Below are 22,231 nucleotides of genomic sequence, written 5' to 3' on the forward strand. Positions count from 1 at the left end.
AAAGGTGCTATGGCAGTCAGAACAACCAAGCATATCTGAGCTACGTGTAATACTGTATCTTTTGCTTTCCGGTTGGAAACCTGAAAGTTTTAATGCAGGCACAAGCCAAGTATCAACAGCTGCATTAAAAAACCCAAGGATTTCCAACAGTTCCATTCTTTGAACTAACACCAGGGATCACAACCACATGCAACAAGGCTAGTTTTGCACTGTAGATGAAGCCACAGACAGCAGCAAAGGAGAATAAAATGAGTTTTAGAGAAAGTGCCTACCTGGATCAATGCAGATATCCCATTTCTCTGGGACAAGAAATTATTTGCCTGCACTGTCAAGCATGACTGTGCTTCAGACAACATTTAGACAGCTACTGCTACCACACATTCAAATGTGGCACAGTCTGGGCTGGCATTAGAAAGAAGGAGCATCCTACAATGTTTTGATTTTATTTTTATACAGACATTCTGCTGTCCACGCTTCCCTACAGTCGCAAAGATACTACTCACTGTGGTGGAGGTGGGGCTAGCTGGCAGAGTTCCTGATTTATTCCACACCTACAGTACAAATACAAAACAGAACAGGCCATGTGAGGCTGGCTGCTAAAGGGACCCTTTTTCTCTGATTAATTCATCATGTAAAATGATCACCAGCAAAGCCATATTTGTTTGCAAGCCACATGCAGATGCCCTGTGGAGTGATGAAGTCACAGAAAGACATGTGTTGCCATTTGGCATATATCCAAGAATTAGGAAAGACTGTTTAAAAGACTAATAGCCTGAGATAGAAAAGACCTAAATGGTCTATTAAGTGAAAGATATCTTCAATTTCACTGCAGTTTTCAGAGAATTTAGATGATACGTTCATAAGACAAAGGGGTTTTGTTTTTTACTGCTTTCCACAGTGTTATTTAGTGAGAGAAAATATTATGTCCAGACTTTTCAAGATCTGTTTGGAATTTTAGCTGCAATCAAATTCAGAAGAACTATGAACTGTTAGGTTGGCTTTGACACTAATAAAATCAAACTATGAGCTTCTCTTTTCAAAGAGGGGGAACCAGGTAAAACAGAGGTCCTAAATGAGCTCACTTCGTTCTGAACAGTTTCAAATGAGTTAAACTCACATCATTTTACCTTCTCAAAACCTCGACCAACCATTTGAAAAGTTTACATACCTTATCAACAGTAGTGCAAACAGGAAAGACGTAATGAACAAAAAAAAAATTCTCAGCAAAAATGAAGTGGTCTACCATTCCATGGGCTTCTTATCTGTCTGTGCATATCTGTTCAGCATTTAAAGATCTCCCTGCTTGTACGTACAACTAAAATGAAGTACTACCAACAATCTAGGGCATTACCTAAACATATTCCAGAGTTTAGCCATCTCCAGAAGTAGGAGAGGGAGGGAATCAAGGATATCCTATAATGCAACACACAATATGCACAGCCTAAGCCTCTGAGATTACATATGTAAACAAACTTGATTGTAGTTATGTACTTTAGACGTTATTGGCTCACAGCCTTTAATTAGAGTACTTGGGAACTAAGCCCAATATGTACCTCCAGACAGGAAGGAGTTGGACTTCATGTGCGGATGTATTCCACTTTCCTGAAAGTACATCAACAAACTCTGCACAGAAAGGAGGCTTAGACATTTTATAGTCACTGAAATGTATGTTCCAAACAAACTGATCCCTCTAAAAAGTGTGAGATCTAAAAGAAAAACGCTATATCTTTTGGGTACTTAAGATTTCTCTTCTTGGGAAAAAGAAGTACAGAGACTCAGAGAAACTCAGGTTTATAAAATATGGGCAAGGCTTCCCCACAGTGCTACATACATTGCTAAGGTCTGGGGCATGTGGACTGGAAGGGCTGACTGGAACAGAATCACCAGCTGCCGACGGCATATACATGACAGGGCCTGTCTGTGTCGGGCTAGACACAGCCGAGGATTGCTGTAAATCTTCATTGAGTGCAGGCTCTGGAAGAAATGAAAGGACATGGAACGTTACTCAAAGCTGTACAATTGCAATGGACCACAAGACGCTTAGGAACAAGAATGCCTAGACATTCTTAAGACAAGAAATATTCCACAAGCACCTACTTGTAAGTATAGAAGCAAGGAGAAACCTTATCTGGCAAATGGCTACTACTTATCTAATATTCCTTACATCATTACCGTCATCACTTGTACACTGTGCTGCTCTTTAGTCCATTAACGCTGCTCCAAAATTATCCTCCCTGCATGAATTGTGTGTTATTCATTCAGCTGTCTTGACATAAGCAGAGTTTCCTTCATTGCTAGGCACAAAGCTGATGGCTGCATTATAATTAGCTGAGGGAGATAAGTTTCCATCTGTACTCAGTACAGACCGTTACAAAAAAACCCCAAAACTAACGTACATAGAAAGGCATACACAAAAAGAAAGTGTCATTGGCTTGTAAGGTAAAACAGAGATGTTGTAGACTTGTAGTATTTACATCTACCACAACTCAGCATCTTTACAAAAACTATGTAACTGACACTATCCCTGTATTGCAATATCTTTAAAGTACTGGTTTCAACACATTTCTTGCTAACAACCAGCAAAACTCATGCTAAGAGCAGATATAATAAATGGACTCCTATTATTTTAATTAAATTAGGCCCTCAGTGTTCACCTTGCTAAGGAAGGACTAAAAGATGCAATTCCATAAGACAGCACGAGAAACAACCAAGTTGGAATGACCTAAGTGCCACAGAGTATAGTGTCACATAGTATAGTATCAAGTGCAACAATCTTGTTAGGAATAAGGCATCTCCTAAACCAAAATACTAGCTTATACACAAGGGAGTTTGCTCAACACTGTTTCTTTATCCAGACTCCCATTCTCTCTTAAGCTTGCTGGATCTGGAACTACTCTGTAGTTGTACTGTGTTTTGCCCACAGCTCTAGCTATAATTACTGCTTGCTGACAAGGCTTCCTATAAAAGGAACTGCATAAACTTGTAGGGAATTTACTCTCACCATTCCTTGACAAAGGCAGCAATTACTAATTCATCCATTTACAAAGGATAATCAAATAACAAAGAGATTTGCTCAAGGCCATGCAGTGAGTCAGTATCAGAGCCAATCTACTGACTTCTGAGTAACCTGCTCTAATTGCTGCAAATTCAACAGTGAGACTGGAGTGCAGAAACTGAGTAGGAGCCATAGGACCAGGAGCTAACCATTTATCTATGAATATTAGTACCCACCTGAACATAGAACTCCCACAACCAAAAGAGCATCACTAGTTTATAGATGATGAAAGTGGGGATTGAAATAATGCCCTATAAATCAGGTAGCTAGCAAGAAAAGAGGATTTGAGGAAAAGCGGAGAAAAAGCTGCCTATTTTTCTTCTCCAGACTTAAAGATTTAAACTCTAAATAAAACTTCATAAATAGTAAAATAGTATCTATTTTTTAAAACGGATCAATACTATCTATAATCAGCAATTTTGTCCTCAGCTTTTTAAAATACAACATTTTGCAACTTAGCTAGGTACAGTTCATCCACGTACAGAAAAGAAGCAACTCTCTGTTCCAGTCCTCCTAAACTGACACGCGGAGAACTGAGCGAGTGAGAGGGAACAGAGGGAGATACTTCAAGAGACAGTGCGGTGAGAGCTAAGGGCTGAGTCCTACAGCCTACCTACTGCCTTCAGCTCTGCCAACAACTCCCACACTAGCACATTTTTATAGGAATTATCAAAGTTAATACTTTTTTTTTTTTTAAAATCCTTCAGTGAAGCTCTAGTTTAGTGGCCCTATATTTTAAACTATCTATTTTGGCCAGAAGCTCTCCATAGCTCAAATCCATGAAAGACAAGAGAAGCAGCCCACGTACGTTCTACATGTGCAAAGGCACAGAAGGGTCCTCGGGGACAGCTGCCAGACTGCTGCATATCATTGCATTTGGTGGATTTGTAGATCTAAGGATGGGGAAAAAAAAACAAAAATAAAACCAGATATGAACAGGAAAAAACACCGACCGGCAGCCCAGGTACAAAAGTACTATGAAGAGACTCAACAGCAAGATAGGAACACCGATAAAAGGCACAAAGGCCAGCAGAGTTCGGAGCGACCATTTCAGTGCTTTGCTTTAAAGAAAGGAAAACCCACTATAGTTACAGAAACACCAAAATATGCCCATCACAGCTAAGCTCACCCAAAGATCAACCCATCACACATCAGCTCACCCAAAGGCGACCCTTTGCCATAAAGTCCCTCAGTCTTACTGGAAGCTCCATGGATATTACAAATGGCAAAAGGTAGGAAACAGTTGACAGATGACAGCACAGAAAGTTACAGCCACATGTTTGCTAGGAAAATAACAAACCGTTGACAATGATTGTAGGAAATGGATTATTCCCCTTCCCCCCAGTTTGACAGGCGGTGACAATGGTTACTTTGCCGATACAGGCCCAACAAAGCTTTTCAACACTGTAACATGAAGCAGACTAGGACAAGGTCTTAATTACACTTTCTGTAAGGACACTGGAATGCTCTGGGCATGCTGACAACTAAGAGCTTGGTGGTTTTTAGCACCAGTTTGTGGTATCTATAGTTTGGTGCGATCATCATCAACCAATAATTCTTCCTCAGGGAAACAGATGCTGTATGCTCACCTGCAAACCCACATCATGCTTTCAGAAGGACCCCCACACATAAGACTGCTCTTAAACTTGAGTTTTCCCCTACTTTTCTTACCTCCTCCCATATGGTCTACCTAGTGAAAAGGCACCCCTGTCAAGCAGCTGAATTTCAGCTTACTTCCAACAGGCAGTTTCACTGTATCCCAGGACCGCACTACAAGCAGCCCACGCACTCTCCCAGCTGGCACGCTAATTTACTTCATAAGTCTGGAATGCTTCTGCTTTTCTAGTCAGCTACCAAACGGAGCAAGCAGGTTACTGTACCTCTGGATGAAACTGCTGTTCTGTGCGAGTGTGGCAGTATTGGCATGAGTCTCCATTTTCACACTTACTGGGATCTCCCCACTCGTCTCCATGTTTCACACTGGGACATGGCGAAGATCTGTGTAAATAAGGGAGCAGGAGAATGCATCAGAGCCACAAATGTGCTTTGCTTCCTCAACTGGGAGGCAGGTTCAGCTGCCCACCCTCAGCTGTAAAATCTGTTTGGCTGGCTGCTGCTTCCCCAGCCCCCAACCTGCTGCTATTGCATCTTCTTCCCCCTCTTCCAATTTCCCAGTGAAAGAAGCATGGTTTAGCTCTCCATCTGAAACCGAATACAACCTGAACCAACATAACTTAACAATATTAGCAGCTGATGTGATTAGTGTCAGAGATGCTGGGTCTGGTTTCTGTTTTGGAACTGTACATTCATAGAAAGCTAATAAGTTAATTGGCTAATCCTAAAACACATAATACCCTTACAGTGGTATGCTTCCAGGGTTATACTATGGCCATGTGGAAACGAGGCTGAGGCAGGTCACTGGGGAAAAGGCAAGTCCATTTTCTTTCTCCCACCCAGGAACAGTTCTTTTTCCCAGTTCTGAATTTTTGCTGTGACCTACTTCCCCTGCTCTTTATGCTCTTACCCATTCCCTCAAAGAACAGCAGAGGGAAGCAGATAGCAGCAGCAGACGCCTGCAGGAAAGAGGCAGCCACATCAGCTGGGGGCGGGGAAAGCAACACAAAAGTGAGTGGAGATCAGGAGGGGAGAAACTTTCACCTCTTCCCTTCCCAAAGGGCCCAGGCAGGGGCAGAAAGCACATAGCTGCTGTCTGAAGACTGGCTTACTGTTTCGGTTTCTCCTGAAGGTGTTGGAATTAATATTCCTTTGATTCTTATTTATTTATTTTTTTAAATATGGGATTTCAGTGCCGATTCAAAAATTTCTGTGAATGTTGGGGGTGGGGAAGGGAAGTGAGAACATCCATGGTATTTTCTCTCCTGGCTTTCTGGTCTGCTCTTATGTTTTTCAAAAAGGAACTAAGGAAAAGCCCCACTGAGACCACAACAAAAGCTCTGTTGTGTTGGAGGAAATGAGGGCCTATAACTTGGATGAAATGCGTTCAGGGAGACGCGGCATGCTGAAAATCCAGCAACAGCTGAGTGACAAGAACACCCTGGTGCCTCAAAAGCAGAATCTTTAGCGGTTGGTTAGGAAAGCATGTCCATCCACCTACAGTACTGGTCACACCGTGCCTCACGATCCCCATCACCAGGCACACACAACATGCAGCTTGATGATTCTGAATCCTTTACCATGAAAACACTGCTGTGTGAGTTTGTTTCTAGATGGGGATTAAAACTTTCTTTTGTTTTCTTTTTCCTGCACTGCTTTCTAAAGCAGGAGTTAATACAGTAAGGGGAAGCCAGACACAGGTTCTGTTTGCCGTAAAACCAGAGCTGTAACATGATTTAGCAACAGTCATTTATTAGAGATACTGGTTCCTATATACAACAAAACTTCATGTTTAGTTTGTTATCCTGCCTCCTAGGCAGAAATAACAGTCCATCACATCTGTCAGTATAAGCCTTGGAGACACACCAAAAAAAATTATCTAGTGGACAAAATCCTAGATCTTTCATTACAGATTTCTACTACACCTCACCACTCAGCTGGGAAATAGAATATCCAGGACCATAGTACCTGTATTTGTGTTTTCTTGGGCTTCTTCTTCTGTCTTTGCTATTGTGGTAGTAGGGACAGGCATAACCCTGGCGACAGAGACGGGGGGGTTTCTTACATTGCTCTGTCTTGTAATTTCCCAACACATACGTTGTATCTGCAAAAGAAGCAAACCATTAGTGGGAGATGACCATGGTCTATATTTACTATACAAAAGTTTTTGGCAGGAGTGGGCACTCCACAAACACCAGACTTTCCCAGCCCCACAGACCCCAAGTGACACCCACCTTGCCACCTTGGCTCCTCACTGAGTATTTTCTCTATCATAGCATGGCTGGCAGCGACTGCAGACTGACCCTCTATGCCACCTTCTGATGTAGTCTGACCATTCTGCAAAGCCTCCATCGCCTGAAGCTCCCTTTGTGGACAGAGTTAAATGAATATACAGACTGAGCAGATGAAGAGACAGATAAATGTGTATAAAAACTGACATACTGGAGCGTGGTAACAATTCCTAAGCGGATGCATTTCATTCATGCATTTTTTGTCAGAACATCTTTAGTTGAACAGCAACTGCAATTCATGTTTTTCATTCCCTGGGAATTGCAAATGCATTATTTTGACACCCCCCACCCCCATCAGACTCCAAACCACAGCACAACTAGTTTGAAGTATGCTCCCTTCCCCCATTTTGACTATCCTCCCTGGAGATTTTGTAGCTTTGCCGTATTAGGAAGGGATATATCATCATCACTCCAACACTAAGCATTTCACGCCGAAATAGTACTGTCCTTCAATCACCTGACTTTTCATTTGGGTACAGAAATTACCCTTTTCATACAGAGCCCCAACCTCTACTAACCTGATGTCATACACTGGAGAGCGTAGGTCGTGGGGCCCATGAGCGAATGCACAGTGGACTCCATTCTTCGTGCAGTTTCCCTTGGAGTCTGTCTCATGAATGCAGATTCCAGTTTTGTAGTAGCGCAAGTGATACCTCCTCTCCGTGTCTCCAGTAGTTCTGTGCAAGAAGGGACACCTGAGGTACAGGAGGAGGGAAAGAACAGCCAAAGTTTAGTCACACGGGTGATGGACTCAACACTACCAGAAGACACATTGCCGACACAGGATGCTGTAGCTGACAACACCTTTGCTAACTCTGTCCCTTCTCTTATGCTGTGCCTTCCAAAGCTACATAGTATGTAATAGTTTCCCTCCCAAAAAGACAACTGGATTATTAAGCCAGCAGCAGCTTATTATTCTAGTCTAGTGACTGCTACGGTTCTGGAAAAGAGCAAGGACACTGTCAAGGCATTCTGATGTACTAGCCATGACTGAAGGGACATCACATGGCACATACCATTTCCTCAGCAGCTCATCTAGACTTTGTACTGTTACTGTTTCCTGCTGATGTACTCCTACAGGCCTGTGACAGTCTATCTATAGTCAGATGCATCCTTTATGCAGAGCACGAGACAAGAAAGGAGAATTACAATACTACCATTTTAACTGATGTTTTGTTTCCTCTCTTAGGCAGAAAAAGAACAATCTACACTGAGAAATAAAAAAAAAAAGAAGAAAGAACAAGATGGAATAGGTAAAGTTTACATATTGCAGCACCAAGCTAAAAAAGCAAATCAGCAAAGAGTTCTGAGATGGCAACAGTTTTCATTCACTGAGTTTGAGCCAGATATGAATGGCTGGTCTAGAAGCCAAAGCCCCCAAATATCCTATTTCCAGTCCCTTCTAGTTCTCTTCTAACAAGGAAGAAAGTATTGAAACTGAGGCCTCAGGCTGGGGGATTATTCCATTCTACTGTAGTCACAAGATCTTTACTTAGTCAGGTAAAAAAATATTGTTTTCCCGATAAATAGCATTTTTCTGTGTGTTTATACTGGCACCATGAAAGGGAACTGAAATTCCATCTTTCTATAGCATCTCTATATAAAACACTCCCTGTATTTGACCACAGTTTGGCTACACTATTTATTCTTCCATATCTGTCACGTGGCTAACGTTATATTACTGGGTTAACCCTTTAATTGCTGGAGTCTGCCACATGCACAGCAGAAACACTTGCACCGCTGCTCCAGTTAAACTTACCACAAACACAGGGAGAGAAGACTCAACTCTTCCTCATGTTGCCTTATTCTGGGTACCTGCCATTTCCCTACTGGCTTCTTAAAAGTTCAGGAAGACAAAATAAACTGGCAAGTAACCGATACGATTTAAAAAGCTGGGAACAGGTAATTCAGGGCACAGACTAGAGGACAAAGCTCCTTCTCTTTCAGCAAGCTGTTAAAAACTAAGCTGAATTCCCATCTAAGTCACCCTTAGTATCATCTCTGCAGCAGGCCTGGAGCACATGGGTTGCTATTACAGTTTTTACATCTGTTCTCATGTTACGTATGTTACAAAGCTGCTTTACTGCTGACTTGCCTCATCGCTACAAGAACTGGCTGGAATCATCACCTGGACTGATCCCAAAAGCCTAATGCCTGAAAAGCAGGGTGCAGTCTTTACTTACTCATCTCCTTCTGGGCAGATTCCTGTGGTCTCATCATATTTGGTACAGTAAATGTCAGGGCTGTAGTTAAATGTACCATCCCGGCGGCGGATAGATCTGCGACGACGCTGGTTGACAAAGTGCCAGTGGAAACAAGTGTAGGGCCGGTGCTGAGTGCACTTGTGCTGCACGAAAAGAGGGCACTGCTCCGTGCGGAACTCCTTCAGGTAACTGCAGGCAGAAATCCAACAGCAGGAGATTAGGCCAAGGATGCTGGTCAGAGGCAATATCCAATCACCCCTCAGAGTCCAGGCCAAACCCAGCCACATCCATCACAGAGATGCCTGCTGTCCTTCCCACACCCTCCCCTGCTTTTGCTTTCAACGGAAGCTGGAAGTTGCTGCCTGTCTGTAATGGGAAGATAGCAGCTACCAGGCCAGTTAACACAAACATGAATGCCAGCGATAGCTGAAATCACTTTCTACAGTGCCTTTCAGTATCATTTTCAAGGGGCTTTTCAGGAGCTTAGAAAAACAGATCTCTTAAATACCTTTCTATCCTTTTCTGTCTCTAAATCTGAGACCTATCTGGGCAAAAAGGGGTTTCCTTTCATACGTTGTTTAAAAAAACCAACAAATAAAATTCCTTGTAGCCATGTTTAAAGCTTCAAGTTACTGAGGGAGAAAGATTTTTAAAAGACTCTTTCATGCCTTGTCCTCCTGGTTTAACTCTGCTTCTTCAGTACATGGTCAACTATGAAATTAAAATTAATCAATTTCTCTCTTGCACTCTTGTGAATTCAGGACTCAGTCTTGAAAAGTGGGATAACTATCCTCAAACTCCTGCATATTTATGTTGCTTTAATTTTAATGTGTAATTCTCTGAATGTACGTGTCTTCTTTTATCCCGAGAACCAAAGAAGTCACAAGCTTTTATTTGTGACACTAATAACAGTCTCTAAACCCAGATTGTAGAGGATTACAAAATGGTTTAGATCAACATAATGATCTGACTGTGATCTGTGTGTAGGTGCTTACAAAATCCACACTGCCTGAAACCCACTAGCTGCCCTGTATTTATAGGGAACATATGAACAGTTCAAGTAGGTCAGACCCAAATCCCACTGGGTTCGGTCTTAGAGACATCTCCAAGAACAACACAGAAGGTCCAGAGCAAGCAGACATGGAGTAATTGCATCCCACATTCTGGTCTCTTACATTTAGAGGTCAGTTTAAACAGCAAGTAACAAAATTTGTCAGTCAAAATAAAAGTGCTAGTAGTCTGGTGGAAGCAACAGAATGATACAACAGCAGACATGGACTCATTTTAAACTGCTTATGTACTCTGAGGCAACAAAAGAGAGTATAGGAATTTGTCACGTATTCATTCCCGTATCAGACAATCTTTCTATCGTATTTCTAAATAAATGGAAAGATGTCTGATGCCCAAAGATGTATTTACAGATAATATCATCATGCTAGGTTCATTCTGAAAGCAACATCTGTAAATAAAGCTTCCTTTCCTCTTCACCCCTGGCTGAAGAAAAAGCCTCAGGAAAATGCGCAGATTCAACCAAAGTGGTTTTATTTGTTTGCTATGAACAGAGAATATCACTGGCAAGAGCAAGCATGAAAGGATGAAAGCTCTTCCTCCTCTTCAGCTTCCAAATATGCGAGACTTGCAGGTTCCACTGCTTCGGATCCGCGAACGCTCAGGGCTGGAGAGCCTCCGCAGCAGGCTGTAAACCCTCTTCAACCCAAGCCCATCTGTCCCCTGCAATCCAGCATGGCTGGAACAGTATCTGCGCTGGGGCCCAAGGCTTCATCAGAAAAACTGGAGGCAGCGTGCAGAAACAGGTCTGTTTGGAGTAGGTGAGGGCTAACAGCATCTCTTTATTCCTTTTCACTTTTAAAAAGCTGGCTCCATTCAAATGGAGATCCCTGCTATAACCACAGCAGCAATTCATCTGAAAACTGAATGCTGCAATAAAATTAATCATTCTTCAATAGCTTTCTAAGCTGTTGGACTAAGTACAGTTGTAAAAGGTGGAATGCCGCAGATTATTTTATCTTATCAGTGCGCTAATAAGACTTAGAACAAAAGTGAATGCAACAACATTTAGGTTAGAAAGTGAATTAAGTAAACTTAAGCAGCATGATACTTAAACTGCCATCCACAGATACTATGCAGTCACCAACCAGTCCCTTCCACCCATACATCTCCATGTACACCTTAGATACATGAGATTTATGTTACTCCCATTTCACATATGGACAAACGGCAGAAGAGATGGCTACGTGCCCCGGCCAGTATCATACAGCAATCAGAGTCGGTGACAGAAGCCAAGAGCATTTAATTTAAACTCCCCCATCTTCACTGAAGTGAGTCTTGGGCTTAATTTGAAGAACAGCATCCTGAACCTCTTCAACACTCTGGAAACTACGGGGAGGTATCAGGCCTACCTGGGTAACAAGCCAGGTATCAACCCCAGCACTCCAGACTTGTAGTGATAGGCATGTATGAAACACTGTTAAAAAAAAACCTAGAATTCAACAACTGTGTGATCAACTGAGCTGAAACAGCTTCCCTTTAGCAGGAGAGTTTAAAACTGCACATACTGACTAGGGAGCTCGGTCTCTGGAGTGTCAATTGTTGCTGAAGAGCAGTTGAAAATTAATTGCATTTCATGATTGGCTAAACTCTCTGGAGAAACATTTATTATAATGTAAATGAGAGATAATTACATAAGTAAATGGTTCACCTGAAAAGTGTTTAACACCTAACTTGCTTCATCAGAAACTCATTCTTTAATGCTGTCTATTAAATAAATGATCTCTCATTCTTAATTTCAAAGCAAGGCCTGCAAACAGGTACCACTGTGCTCCACACAATACATTAACTGTGCATGATCACCTCTGCAATAGACCCAACAGAGGAAAAGGAGAGTTGTCACATTAACTCAGTCATTTCAAGCCTTTCAATCACTGCTTTGCGTTTTTCTTTTTTCAAGCCACTACAACATTCTAAAATCACCCTCCTCCACAATAGCCTGAATGGTAAATTGCCTTATAGCCCTTTATTTTCTTGATCCATGAGGTGAGTTTTGGCTCCTCTGGGAGAACGTGGACCACTCAACCAGCCACTTTGTATTAAAATATATGAAAGGCATCTAAACCACATGTGTTTTGGGAACACAGAAAGGATACACAGACCGCACTACCGCAATGTGATGTCTCACAAAGCAGAAAGCTATTAATATTTCAGTAGCCTTTTTGCAAAGGCTCTAAACAGAAATGCAGAAAACACTGTCATGACAGATTCTTCTAGTGTCAATGGTCTCTATAATTTTTTTCCCAGAACAGCTGAGGAAAGGAATTTTTGAATGACCCTTGAAACTGAAAACATGTTGATAACTGATACACATTTCACAGTGTATCAGCCAAACGCTGTGTCTGTACAGGAAGAGGAAATCCAGCAATGATAACTTGCATTTCTCAACTCCTCTCTAAAAATTTCAGGAAACTCTACAGCCCCCACATGAGGGGCAGAAGAATTGTTACCCCTATTTTATATAGGAGTTACTTCTATATTTATTTAAAAAAACAGAAACGTGAAAATAATCAGTTGTGTGTTGGTCTACTTTACACGCACATTCTTTTGTATGTGTGTATATGTCATATTTTCAAACCCATATAATTTTTTAAACAGTGGAAAGCACATAACATGGTCGTCTTCTGATACTACATTAACATCAACAGCAATACCCGCGTTCCTGGAGGAAACGTTACCATTTATGGGTCCTACTAAACAAAGACAAATGCAATTCTAAACAAATAGGACAAGATCGGCCAGAACAATGTAGGTCAAAGTCCCCAGGCCGAACTGAACTTGCTACTGAACAGGATGGACGCTACTGGAAATGAAAGCTTATTTCACTAGGAAGACAAGAGGAGAGGCTCTTAGATCAGCTTTGGGAACTCCCAGAGACCAACAGGAACTGCAAAGTATTAGAAAGACCCAATGCTACTTCACTGAAATTCCACTACCTCTGGGATGGGATGTGGGAAGGGGTAGTAGTGACTCTCTGCAAGAATTTATACTAGCAGGGGAACTGCTAACTGTCTGTGTTAGTAACAGCTCTCCAGGGCAGGGCAGCAAGTGTTTACATCTGCAGCTAGTTATTGCAGCTAGTTTCCCCTCTGCCCTGGAGGAATCAAGCGGCAACCTGCTCTGGGAGCTGCAGGAAAAAAGATGAGCGGGGTGAGGGAAAAAAAAAAAAATTGTACTTCCAAGCACCACCACAAAAAATCTCAAACCTAGGAGGACGGAGAAAAAAAAGAAAAGAAACCAAGAAGAAACTCTAACCTAGGAGCTTCATTTTTAAACTCAACAATTGCAGCCTTGTCCTGGTCACATCCATTGCCTGCTGCTGCACAGATCTCTTGCTTTGCTGCAGCTTTACTGGTTTGGCTCTGTTCTCAGCTGGTGCGCTCAAGCAGCTCAGTACAGGAGGATACCTGCATCCCTACCACGTTCCAGGGCTGCAAACTTCCTGCCAAACTTGACATAAGTCACACATGCAGTGGCATGAGCTCAATTCAGGAAAATGTGCTGGTAATGCACGAAGACAGCTGAGCTCCAAATTCCTCATTAAAAGCCTTACCCAAAGCTCCCTGAACTCACTGGAAGATGCAAACTGACGCCAAAAGAGAAGTCTTTGCTTTGTAACAGAGGGATCAGGAAGACTGGGGAGAGAAACAATACTGAGGAACATGGAAACGAGAGGATTAAAACCAACTCTTCCAAAGCCTTTTTTCTCCCATAACGCAAAGCCAGGCCCTCCTTTGCTTCCAACACCCCCTGCGCTATTTGAAATCTTTACGTGGGCCCCAAGACGAGCTCCTCTCCTTTGCAGCCCTCCTTGCTCCTCCCAGTCAATCCCCTTTCTGCCAAAATTCCTTTTGGGCCCAAAGAGAGCGCAGAGACTCATAAACAGGATCTGATTCTTCTGCAGCAGTACAACACCAGAGAGAAAGCCATTAGGTAATTGTTTGGCTAATCCAGACTAAGACACTGTCTGTAAATGTAGGACAATAGTGAGATCTAACATAGCTGTCATCTAGATTCTGCATGCATGTGGGTGTGTGTTTACACCCATGAAACTATGCTACAGCACCCTTAGTTAAGGCTTGTGTTAAGCGATTGGTACCAGCGCTGTTTATGTGGTGCTAGACCAGTGTAAACTACAGACATCTTTTATGCTAGCGGGCAGGTCCACGCTCACAGCACTGGCGTCTGCCAGAGGGGCTCCATCCCTGCATCTGCTCCTTAGTCACAAGAAACTAACCCAGAGAAGGCAGCCCAGGCCACATTCAGACAGCGCAGGCTCTGCTCGCTTCTGTAACGTCCAGCCTGGCACAGACATTTCACTTTATTATTAGCACTAATATTAGGAATTACTGGTTCAGGACTGTATAAAGCACTAGCTACTGTCCAAAAGAGCCCATAGAGGCAAATCTAACAAAAAAATCTGCATATAAAGTGTCTGGTTGTGTGTTTTTGTTTTTTTAAACCAAGGCTTAAGTTCCTGATAAGATTTCAGGTATCAGGAAGAAAACGCTCTTCTGCAATCACCATTTATTTTAGCCCTGTGCCTTCTCTCCACTGAGGATCACGCTTGCAAAGATATAATTTCATCAGCATAAAAGAGCATGGGAATGCTGGGGGCTTTTGCTGGCACTTTTATATCAGTCACGTCCTGCTGTTTCAGACAGGACTGCACAAGGCCATAGGCCTCTTTGTAAAGTTTCAGGTGGTCCCCGTTCACCTTACTTGCAGGCAGACATCCTTCCTGAATATTGCAATCTGAATGACAGAGGTCACTGCTCTCAACTGCTCATCAGCTTTCCTTTGCTGGAAGCTCCTATTGGCACCAATCTGTCCAAAGAGCAGGCTGGAGAAAGTTTTCCTAATTCAGTTTAGGCAAAAAAAAAAAAAAAAAAAAAAAAAAAAAAAAAAATTTAAAAATCACCATCTTAGCTCTAAAGTTTCAATTAGTGGTTTGAGCTAACACAGATAACATTATCTGAAGTAAACGAGGGTGTGCTTACCCAACAGACTGCCTGCAAAGTAGGCAGCGTTGCAAAACCCAGGAGAAAATACCTAACCATAGATATAGATGTTTCTAATTCAATAATGCTTATCTATCGAATATCTTTTCAAAACTGCTATTTTCTTAAGTTAAAAGAGCTACCCCAACACAAGAGGAAAAGAGCTGTCCATATTTAATCAGCTCTCTAAATTCATTTCACCCTCATAAAATTTTATTGCAGAAGATGATATCAGACACACTTTAAGTAAGAAGCCCATGACTCAATTATTTTCTTTTACTGAACTGTGGTATTCCAATTGAAATGAGTCAGTGGTGCATGACAGAATCTACTTATTCCAACAGGATACTCAATAAAAATCCTACTAATGCACCTTTCGTTTAACATATCATTACTAATAGAGAAAACCCATGATATGCAGCTCTGACATTGCTCTGGAGTTTTTGCTCTTAAGGCTTAAGGCAAAGAAGATATTCCAGAAGAAGAGACAAAAAAAAAGAAAGGCAATTTAAAGAATAGTGTCATTCCATAATAATTAGTCCAAAATGGATATTCTGGAACAGCTATTCAATTTCTCTGAATTGGCAATGCCCTACAAAACCCCTACACATCTCTTGGCAAATCAACAGGGCTCCTAGAAGGCCTGACTTTTTAAGGAATCCCTCGCTGTAGCGAGGGGTTCGGCAGGTTGCCTACCTTGGGGCTTTTACCAGTCACCACGGAATTCCCACAGCGTCTTGGTGTCTTACAAAACGCTGGCATTTCAATGCAAAGCAAGCTTCCTGACAGAGAACATAGCCTTTGACTCCTAAGATTTCTTGGGATTTGGGAGAAAAAAGTGAAACAAACGATCTAACTTCATAGGAGTTGTAGTTCCTTGTTCCCAGGGGTGGGCACAAGCCAACCAAATCCCTCAACTGACAGCTGCAGACTACCAGCAGCCTGGTTTACAGCCTGCCTAAACCTCTGCAAGGAAATGTTTAGCATCCTTCTAATAAGAGCAGTAGTTAAGACAAGTCTGTTTCAATAAACAGTACTTTTTACTTACTGGCAGATGTAATCTAATATTGAAAGAGAGCCTCACACGAATCACTGCTGAGTATCAAACAATAACAAACACTTTTAGCAGCAATCTTGAAGGTTTTCATCACGATTTCAGGAAAAGTTCTGACCAGGTTTTACCGGTAATCTTTATCAGTTACTGTGGCTCACTACTATTGGATATTTCCCCATTTTCCGTATTTAATGGTATTTTTCTAAATAACCTCAGAGACCTGACCAAATCCTCACACTTCATACCAAGAAGAGCTTTTGCATACACCATGCATCACTTGACACAAAATGCAAACATCTCTCTTCCAGTACATCTCAACAACTATCAGTCTATTTGCCTTTCCATACCCTCAACAGCCAGGTGCAGTTTTGTAAACCTTGAAAAGATTAGAAAGCATTTAAACCTCAAAGAAAAATATATGGATCACTTCATAAAAACAAAAGGCTGACTGTGAATGTGGGGAAGGAGAAAAGGATGAGGAAAAAGTTTCAGTAAGCTCACATCTGTCAAGAAGATAGACTTCACATGCCTCAGTGTTTTCTTTATCACCTAAATAAATTGAACCATCAACTGGAAAAAGGTCACACAGCAGACAGCACTGTGTGATTTTAAAGCTGTTAGAGTTCCCCTTCTCCATTAGAGCTTGACAATAATGTCAGTCTAAGGGCAAATAAAGAAAGTGAGAGTTGGAGAGACTTATTACAGATGCATGGAGTTGGGCTTGTTTGGTTGTGGAGGTTTTTTTGTTTTAAGAGTTCATATAACTCATTGTGTACCTTAGTGACCGAAAAGACAACAGCTCACGTTCATAGCCCATGGCTCCCACACTTTTCGCTGCAGAAATAGCTAGGCAGCACTCACAGGTTTTCCTTTTTCTAGGCATCTGATCGACTTAGCAAGTAAAGTTGAGCTGAATGCTTCCAAATAAATGCTTAAAGGAGAGCGTGTACTGCAGAAGCTAAAACACAAACTGCTAGATTACAGAAAACTAAGGATAACACACCAACAAGTACAATAGTCATATTCAAAGGTAACCTGACTGCTCCTGTAACTATTTTTTGATCTCAAAGAAGATCATGGGGTGGACAACAATGCAAGTAATTCAGTTCAACCATTTGGAAAGAACTATCTACTACCCATACTTTATAGATAAGAACTTTGACTGACTGACTGCAAAAGCCCATGCTAAAAATAACACGCGTTGGCAACTATCAGAAATGATCGGGACATTTTTCAATGAAAAGAAAAATGTCAGACGCAAACAGCTGTGTCTTGTCTATGCTGAAAAACTAAGGAAAAACAGAGAGACACTACAGCACGGTGCCAGCCCATAATGGGAAGACAGCCTTGTACCAGTTTCAGGCAAAACATTGTTTGGTTTCCACAGTTATAGCAAAAATGGCTTTGTTTTGTGAGAAATACCATGAGCTAAGTAGCTCACCAACGCTCTGTCTTGATGAGGAAAGAAAAATCAAGGCTTTCAACTTGGAGTTAACTCAATAAAATGAACATTTATCACATTTGTGAACAGCTAAGACACAAGCTCCACTGACTTACAATTGTGTTACAGTCTGCGGGTGTCGGGGAAAGAGGTGCTTGTTCAGACTTCCCTCGAGCTGTGCATCCCTCAGGCTTGGCATACATTGAGTTGTGTCATTCAAACCCAACAAATAAAATAATTTGAGTAATTTTTTTGGCGGTGTGCTCTCTTTAAAAACATAAACTTGTTGCGTCAGTGGACCATGAAATGTATATGACCAAGCCATACCAATAAAATCCATTTTAAACACAAGTGTTTGTTTACGCAGAGCTTTCACGTTTTTAATTAAAACAATCCAAGCACGGGCATACGCAAACATTTAACTGCACTACATTGCAGAGATGTTTCGTTAAAAGCCATTCAGCAAGCTCCAGACCTCTGCATAAAGCCTTGAGTTTACATTTACATTTCCTTGAGTTTGATCTCTTTTTCCCCCAAATTAGTTGGCTATCAATATGTATTACTTGACATGACCTCAAAATAACCTAAGCATTTAGACAGTTCATGCAATGTTTTAAAAACACAGCCAATTCTTTCCAAGTTTAAATGACATATTTTCAATTTGACACTGCTAGTTTATGTAAACAACACAGCTGTGCCTAAAGCACACCTCCCCATTTTCAAACATGGAACACCCCCAATTGAGACAACCCTCATCACTCTGTAGGCTGGTTCTGCTCTACAAACTATTTAGCTGCCATTAATCCTCTACAGCACCTGTGTAAGTGCGGAGTCTATGAAAACAGGATCATATTGAAATAATTATTTTTCAGTAACATGTGGGTTGAACCTAACTGTTTCAGTGAAAATACTGGAGCTTACTGCATCCAGACAGCTGTACACTGTTGAAGGTTTATACCTGGTTTAATTGTCAGCACTATATATCAACTTGTGCTTAAATATGAGCAGTTAAATATTTTACTACTAATTACTTCGCAAAAACATCCATCCACAGACTTTTCTATTATGGTCATGTATTCAGCTTATATCCAGGTAAATTTTCTATCTTATATTAACTGGATCAGACAAATGATGCATCTTTATCCTAGCGTTAGTGTTTGTAGCCTCAGACACATGGAGAATGTCTGCAGAAAGGCAGAGTTCAAATGGAGTTAACACGCATCAGGTTTGCTGCACTATACTACAATGAATTAAGGTCTGAATAATACACTGATGGACTGTGCTGTAAAAATTAAAGTTCCAGCTTCCAGTATAGTTTTTCCACGCTGTACCTCTCCCACCACCGATTCAATTACTAACAAAGCCTACCCAGGGCTAGCAACTGTAGAAATACCAGGGAAGGCTGGGAACAGGGCTGGGCTGTTTTAAAACTTGTGTTACTCACTCTGCTAGTTCCCTAAAACAAAAACATCCCACATGCAAGAATTCATAAAGGCTAATTCAGAAAAATATTCTTTCCATACAAGCCACTACATAGCTCAGGGTTTCAGTTACAGATTTTTATGAGCATTTTTAGGCAGCTAACCTTCAACATTTTGTCTCACAAGAGGTGCTTCAGAAGTAGAGCACGGTAGCCTTCCTTCTCCTGACCACACCAAGAACCCTCATGATTTAACAAACAGCTTGTAGATCAGCCCTAGCCCCATACTCACAACAGTTTTAAGATAGTACATGAACCGTTTGAAGGTCTATATTTACACTGGACCAAAACCAAAAAACCAAAACTCCGCAAGAAATGACAGATCTATAGTGCTCTCACCCAGACCAATCTACATTTGAAAATGAAATGGCATCTGCTTCTTCTCAGGTTAAATGCCAACCAGATTTGCAGCAGCCTCTTTGGAAAAAGGCTTACATTTGTGAACAGACATTTTCTGTTGTGAGTTTGAAACAAAACACGGCGATTATCTAACAAGCATGAACCTGCATCCCATAACACATGTGCCAGCACAAAGATAAAAGCCAACTCTTACTGGTTGATTTGGAAGAATCAATGTTAGCCATTCAATCGATTTTCTTTTCCATTCAGCACTCAAATCAGACTTCATCCATCTCTGCTACAGCCCAGTGGACTCTTTCGACACTCCATAAGGCAGGCACACCTCAGAATAAGAGTCCTATACACACAGATAGACCAGTCCAAAGAAGCACCATTATACGACCCTATGCCAGACTGCGCTTCAAACAGGTACGCTGACATCAAGATGTATACCAGCTCTCCACCAAAGGGCAAGCAGTCAAATCCCAGGCTATACCACAGCCTCTCATTTTCCATTCTGACAAATCAATACATGAGTAGATCTGGTGGCACTCTCAAGATATTTTAAACGTACAAATAATTTTTTTTTTTGTTGCTGTAAAGCTGCACAATTGCCCTGAGGCATCTGCTATTTTTATTTCTGCTATGATGGTAATATTCAAGTGCTATTAATGAAAGCTAGTCTATTGAAAATTAGAGGAGAAAAATCACCTCTGAGCATATTGAGTGTGGACTGACAGCTTCTTTTTGAACTGTGGTGACATGTTGAAGATGAAGGCTAACAAGTAAAACAATATTGACTTTAATTAATACAGATTTTTGCAGATATTCATCAGGTATGTTTCAGGAAACTATTTCCCTTTCCATATGTGCATGACTGGTTATTAATCTAAAGAAATTCTAGGCATACGATGATAAAAAGCAATCCAACCTTAATTTCTTAACTGTAATTAACAGTGCCATCATTCTTAATAAGCCAGTACGCTCTACTGAAATGTATTTGCAATTTTTGACCAACAGACAGGTAGGGATGGGTTAAGATTTTTCTTGTCTGACCACAAACCTCTTCTGCCAGTGTTCTGGCAACTATGTTCAATTAAACGTCTCTGACTTTTAATAAGAGAGAAGAATCAGGCCGGTATCAAGCATTTCAGTGAGCTAGCACTTTTATTGCCAACATTGCACTTTAGCACTTAAACTTGAAACATTTCTTTCAAAGAAAACCTAGAACTTTTCTTGTTGTAACAATAACCTTCTAAACCTGAATGAACACTATGGCAGGGTGAGGGTGTATGAGTCAGAAGACAGCCTGCAACAAAGCTAAGAAGAAAAGAAATTGTTGGTATTCATTTTAAGGGAACGTTCATTCCAACTGATATTTCAAATGTCAAACTGGTATTAACTGCATCAAGCACTGATCAAAATACACAAGACAGATTGCTGAGAAAATTATCACAAGCATCTAAATTGGCTGTCATCACTAGGTGGAGTTTGAGAAAGAACAAGCCTTCAGCATCTCCCTAGGTACCCTTCTGGCGAGGCTTTGTATTTTTGATTGCCCCGGTACAAAAGACAAACTATCTCTCACTAAAGTAGAGAAAAATGTAGCTAAGCAATTGCACTTGCTCTACAGCCTGCTGGCACGTGACCATTCCTTAATTTAAGACACCAGGAGATCTGCTGGCTGGCTCTGTGCATAGCTCTCAGTAACAATATTGTACCCGATTTGCAAGTGATGTGCTGAATGTTGCAAAAAGGTTATCGAGTACATAAAGTCTTTATAACATAGAAACCTCTGCTATTGTCTCCCTCTTGTAGTCCATGATTTTACCAAAATCTAGTTTAAGGAGTTTTTAAGGCAGAAACTAACTGACACAATATTAAAAAAGCAACGACAATTAGACAAAAAAATTCTTCAGAGACAGTTCAGATGCAGGTGATTCTGTTAGGCAAAGGGATGGACCGGGTAACTTCTCACCATCTCTTTCAGCCCTGTCTCTTGTGCTTTCAAAAAGATTTATGAAGTTTTTAAAAAGCAAAAAGAAAAAGTTAACAGAAGGAACAAAACACCACCTGGGCATCCTCTAAAAAATGAACATAGCTCTTAGGGTCCTGACAAGCAGGTTCTCGCGAGCCTCAGTGCAGCAATTTAAGACATTATTGCTCCAGCTCTTTATTTTGCTCCTCTCAGAAATTACAGCTCCTTAGAACAGGGTTAACAGAAGGCAACATGTGCCTGCTCTGCGGATGCCCCAGTTCACAGCCCTGTATATGAATACGGTCTACCAGTGACAGTTAGCTCATGCTAATATGCTACACAATAAGCGTGATTAACTGATGTACTGACACATTCCCTCCTGCCACGCTGTTACAGGGGCAGGAGCATCCAGCAAACAGCTAGGCAGAAATGCTGTAATGCACTGCAGGAGGACTTTCCAGAGGACATTGGTCAGACCCTTTGTAACAAGAAGGCTGCACATTTCAGCTGCTCATAGAAGTTAGAAAAACCTTATTCTGGTGGAAAGAACAGATCTAAAGAAAGTAAAATACTGAATTCCAACAGAAATTTCCTTAAAATAAAGCCACACAATATAAAAAATATGAGACAATACATAAACCTAGAAAATGAGAAAAAATATATAATGGGAAACTCTAAGCTCTGAGGTTTGCTGAAAGAATTATTAA

The 22,231-nt window shown here is 41.2% G+C and overlaps 1 protein-coding gene across 1 annotated transcript in view; it reads right to left on the reverse strand.

Moving 5' to 3' along the window:
- UNK (unk zinc finger) overlaps positions 1-22,231 on the reverse strand; it is a 41,315-nt gene that overhangs the window by 13,219 nt on the left and 5,865 nt on the right. Inside the window, exons 2-8 of the mRNA XM_059828151.1 lie at positions 9,144-9,353; positions 7,479-7,655; positions 6,904-7,034; positions 6,638-6,773; positions 4,936-5,053; positions 3,864-3,948; positions 1,832-1,974 (exon numbers count right to left, since the gene is read on the reverse strand). Coding sequence (XP_059684134.1) covers positions 1,832-1,974; positions 3,864-3,948; positions 4,936-5,053; positions 6,638-6,773; positions 6,904-7,034; positions 7,479-7,655; positions 9,144-9,353 — 1,000 coding nt within the window. The remainder of the gene's footprint in view (positions 1-1,831; positions 1,975-3,863; positions 3,949-4,935; positions 5,054-6,637; positions 6,774-6,903; positions 7,035-7,478; positions 7,656-9,143; positions 9,354-22,231) is intronic.

This window comes from Gavia stellata, chromosome 22 (assembly GCF_030936135.1).
Source record: "Gavia stellata isolate bGavSte3 chromosome 22, bGavSte3.hap2, whole genome shotgun sequence".
In the NCBI taxonomy this organism is placed as follows: Eukaryota; Metazoa; Chordata; class Aves; order Gaviiformes; family Gaviidae; genus Gavia; species Gavia stellata.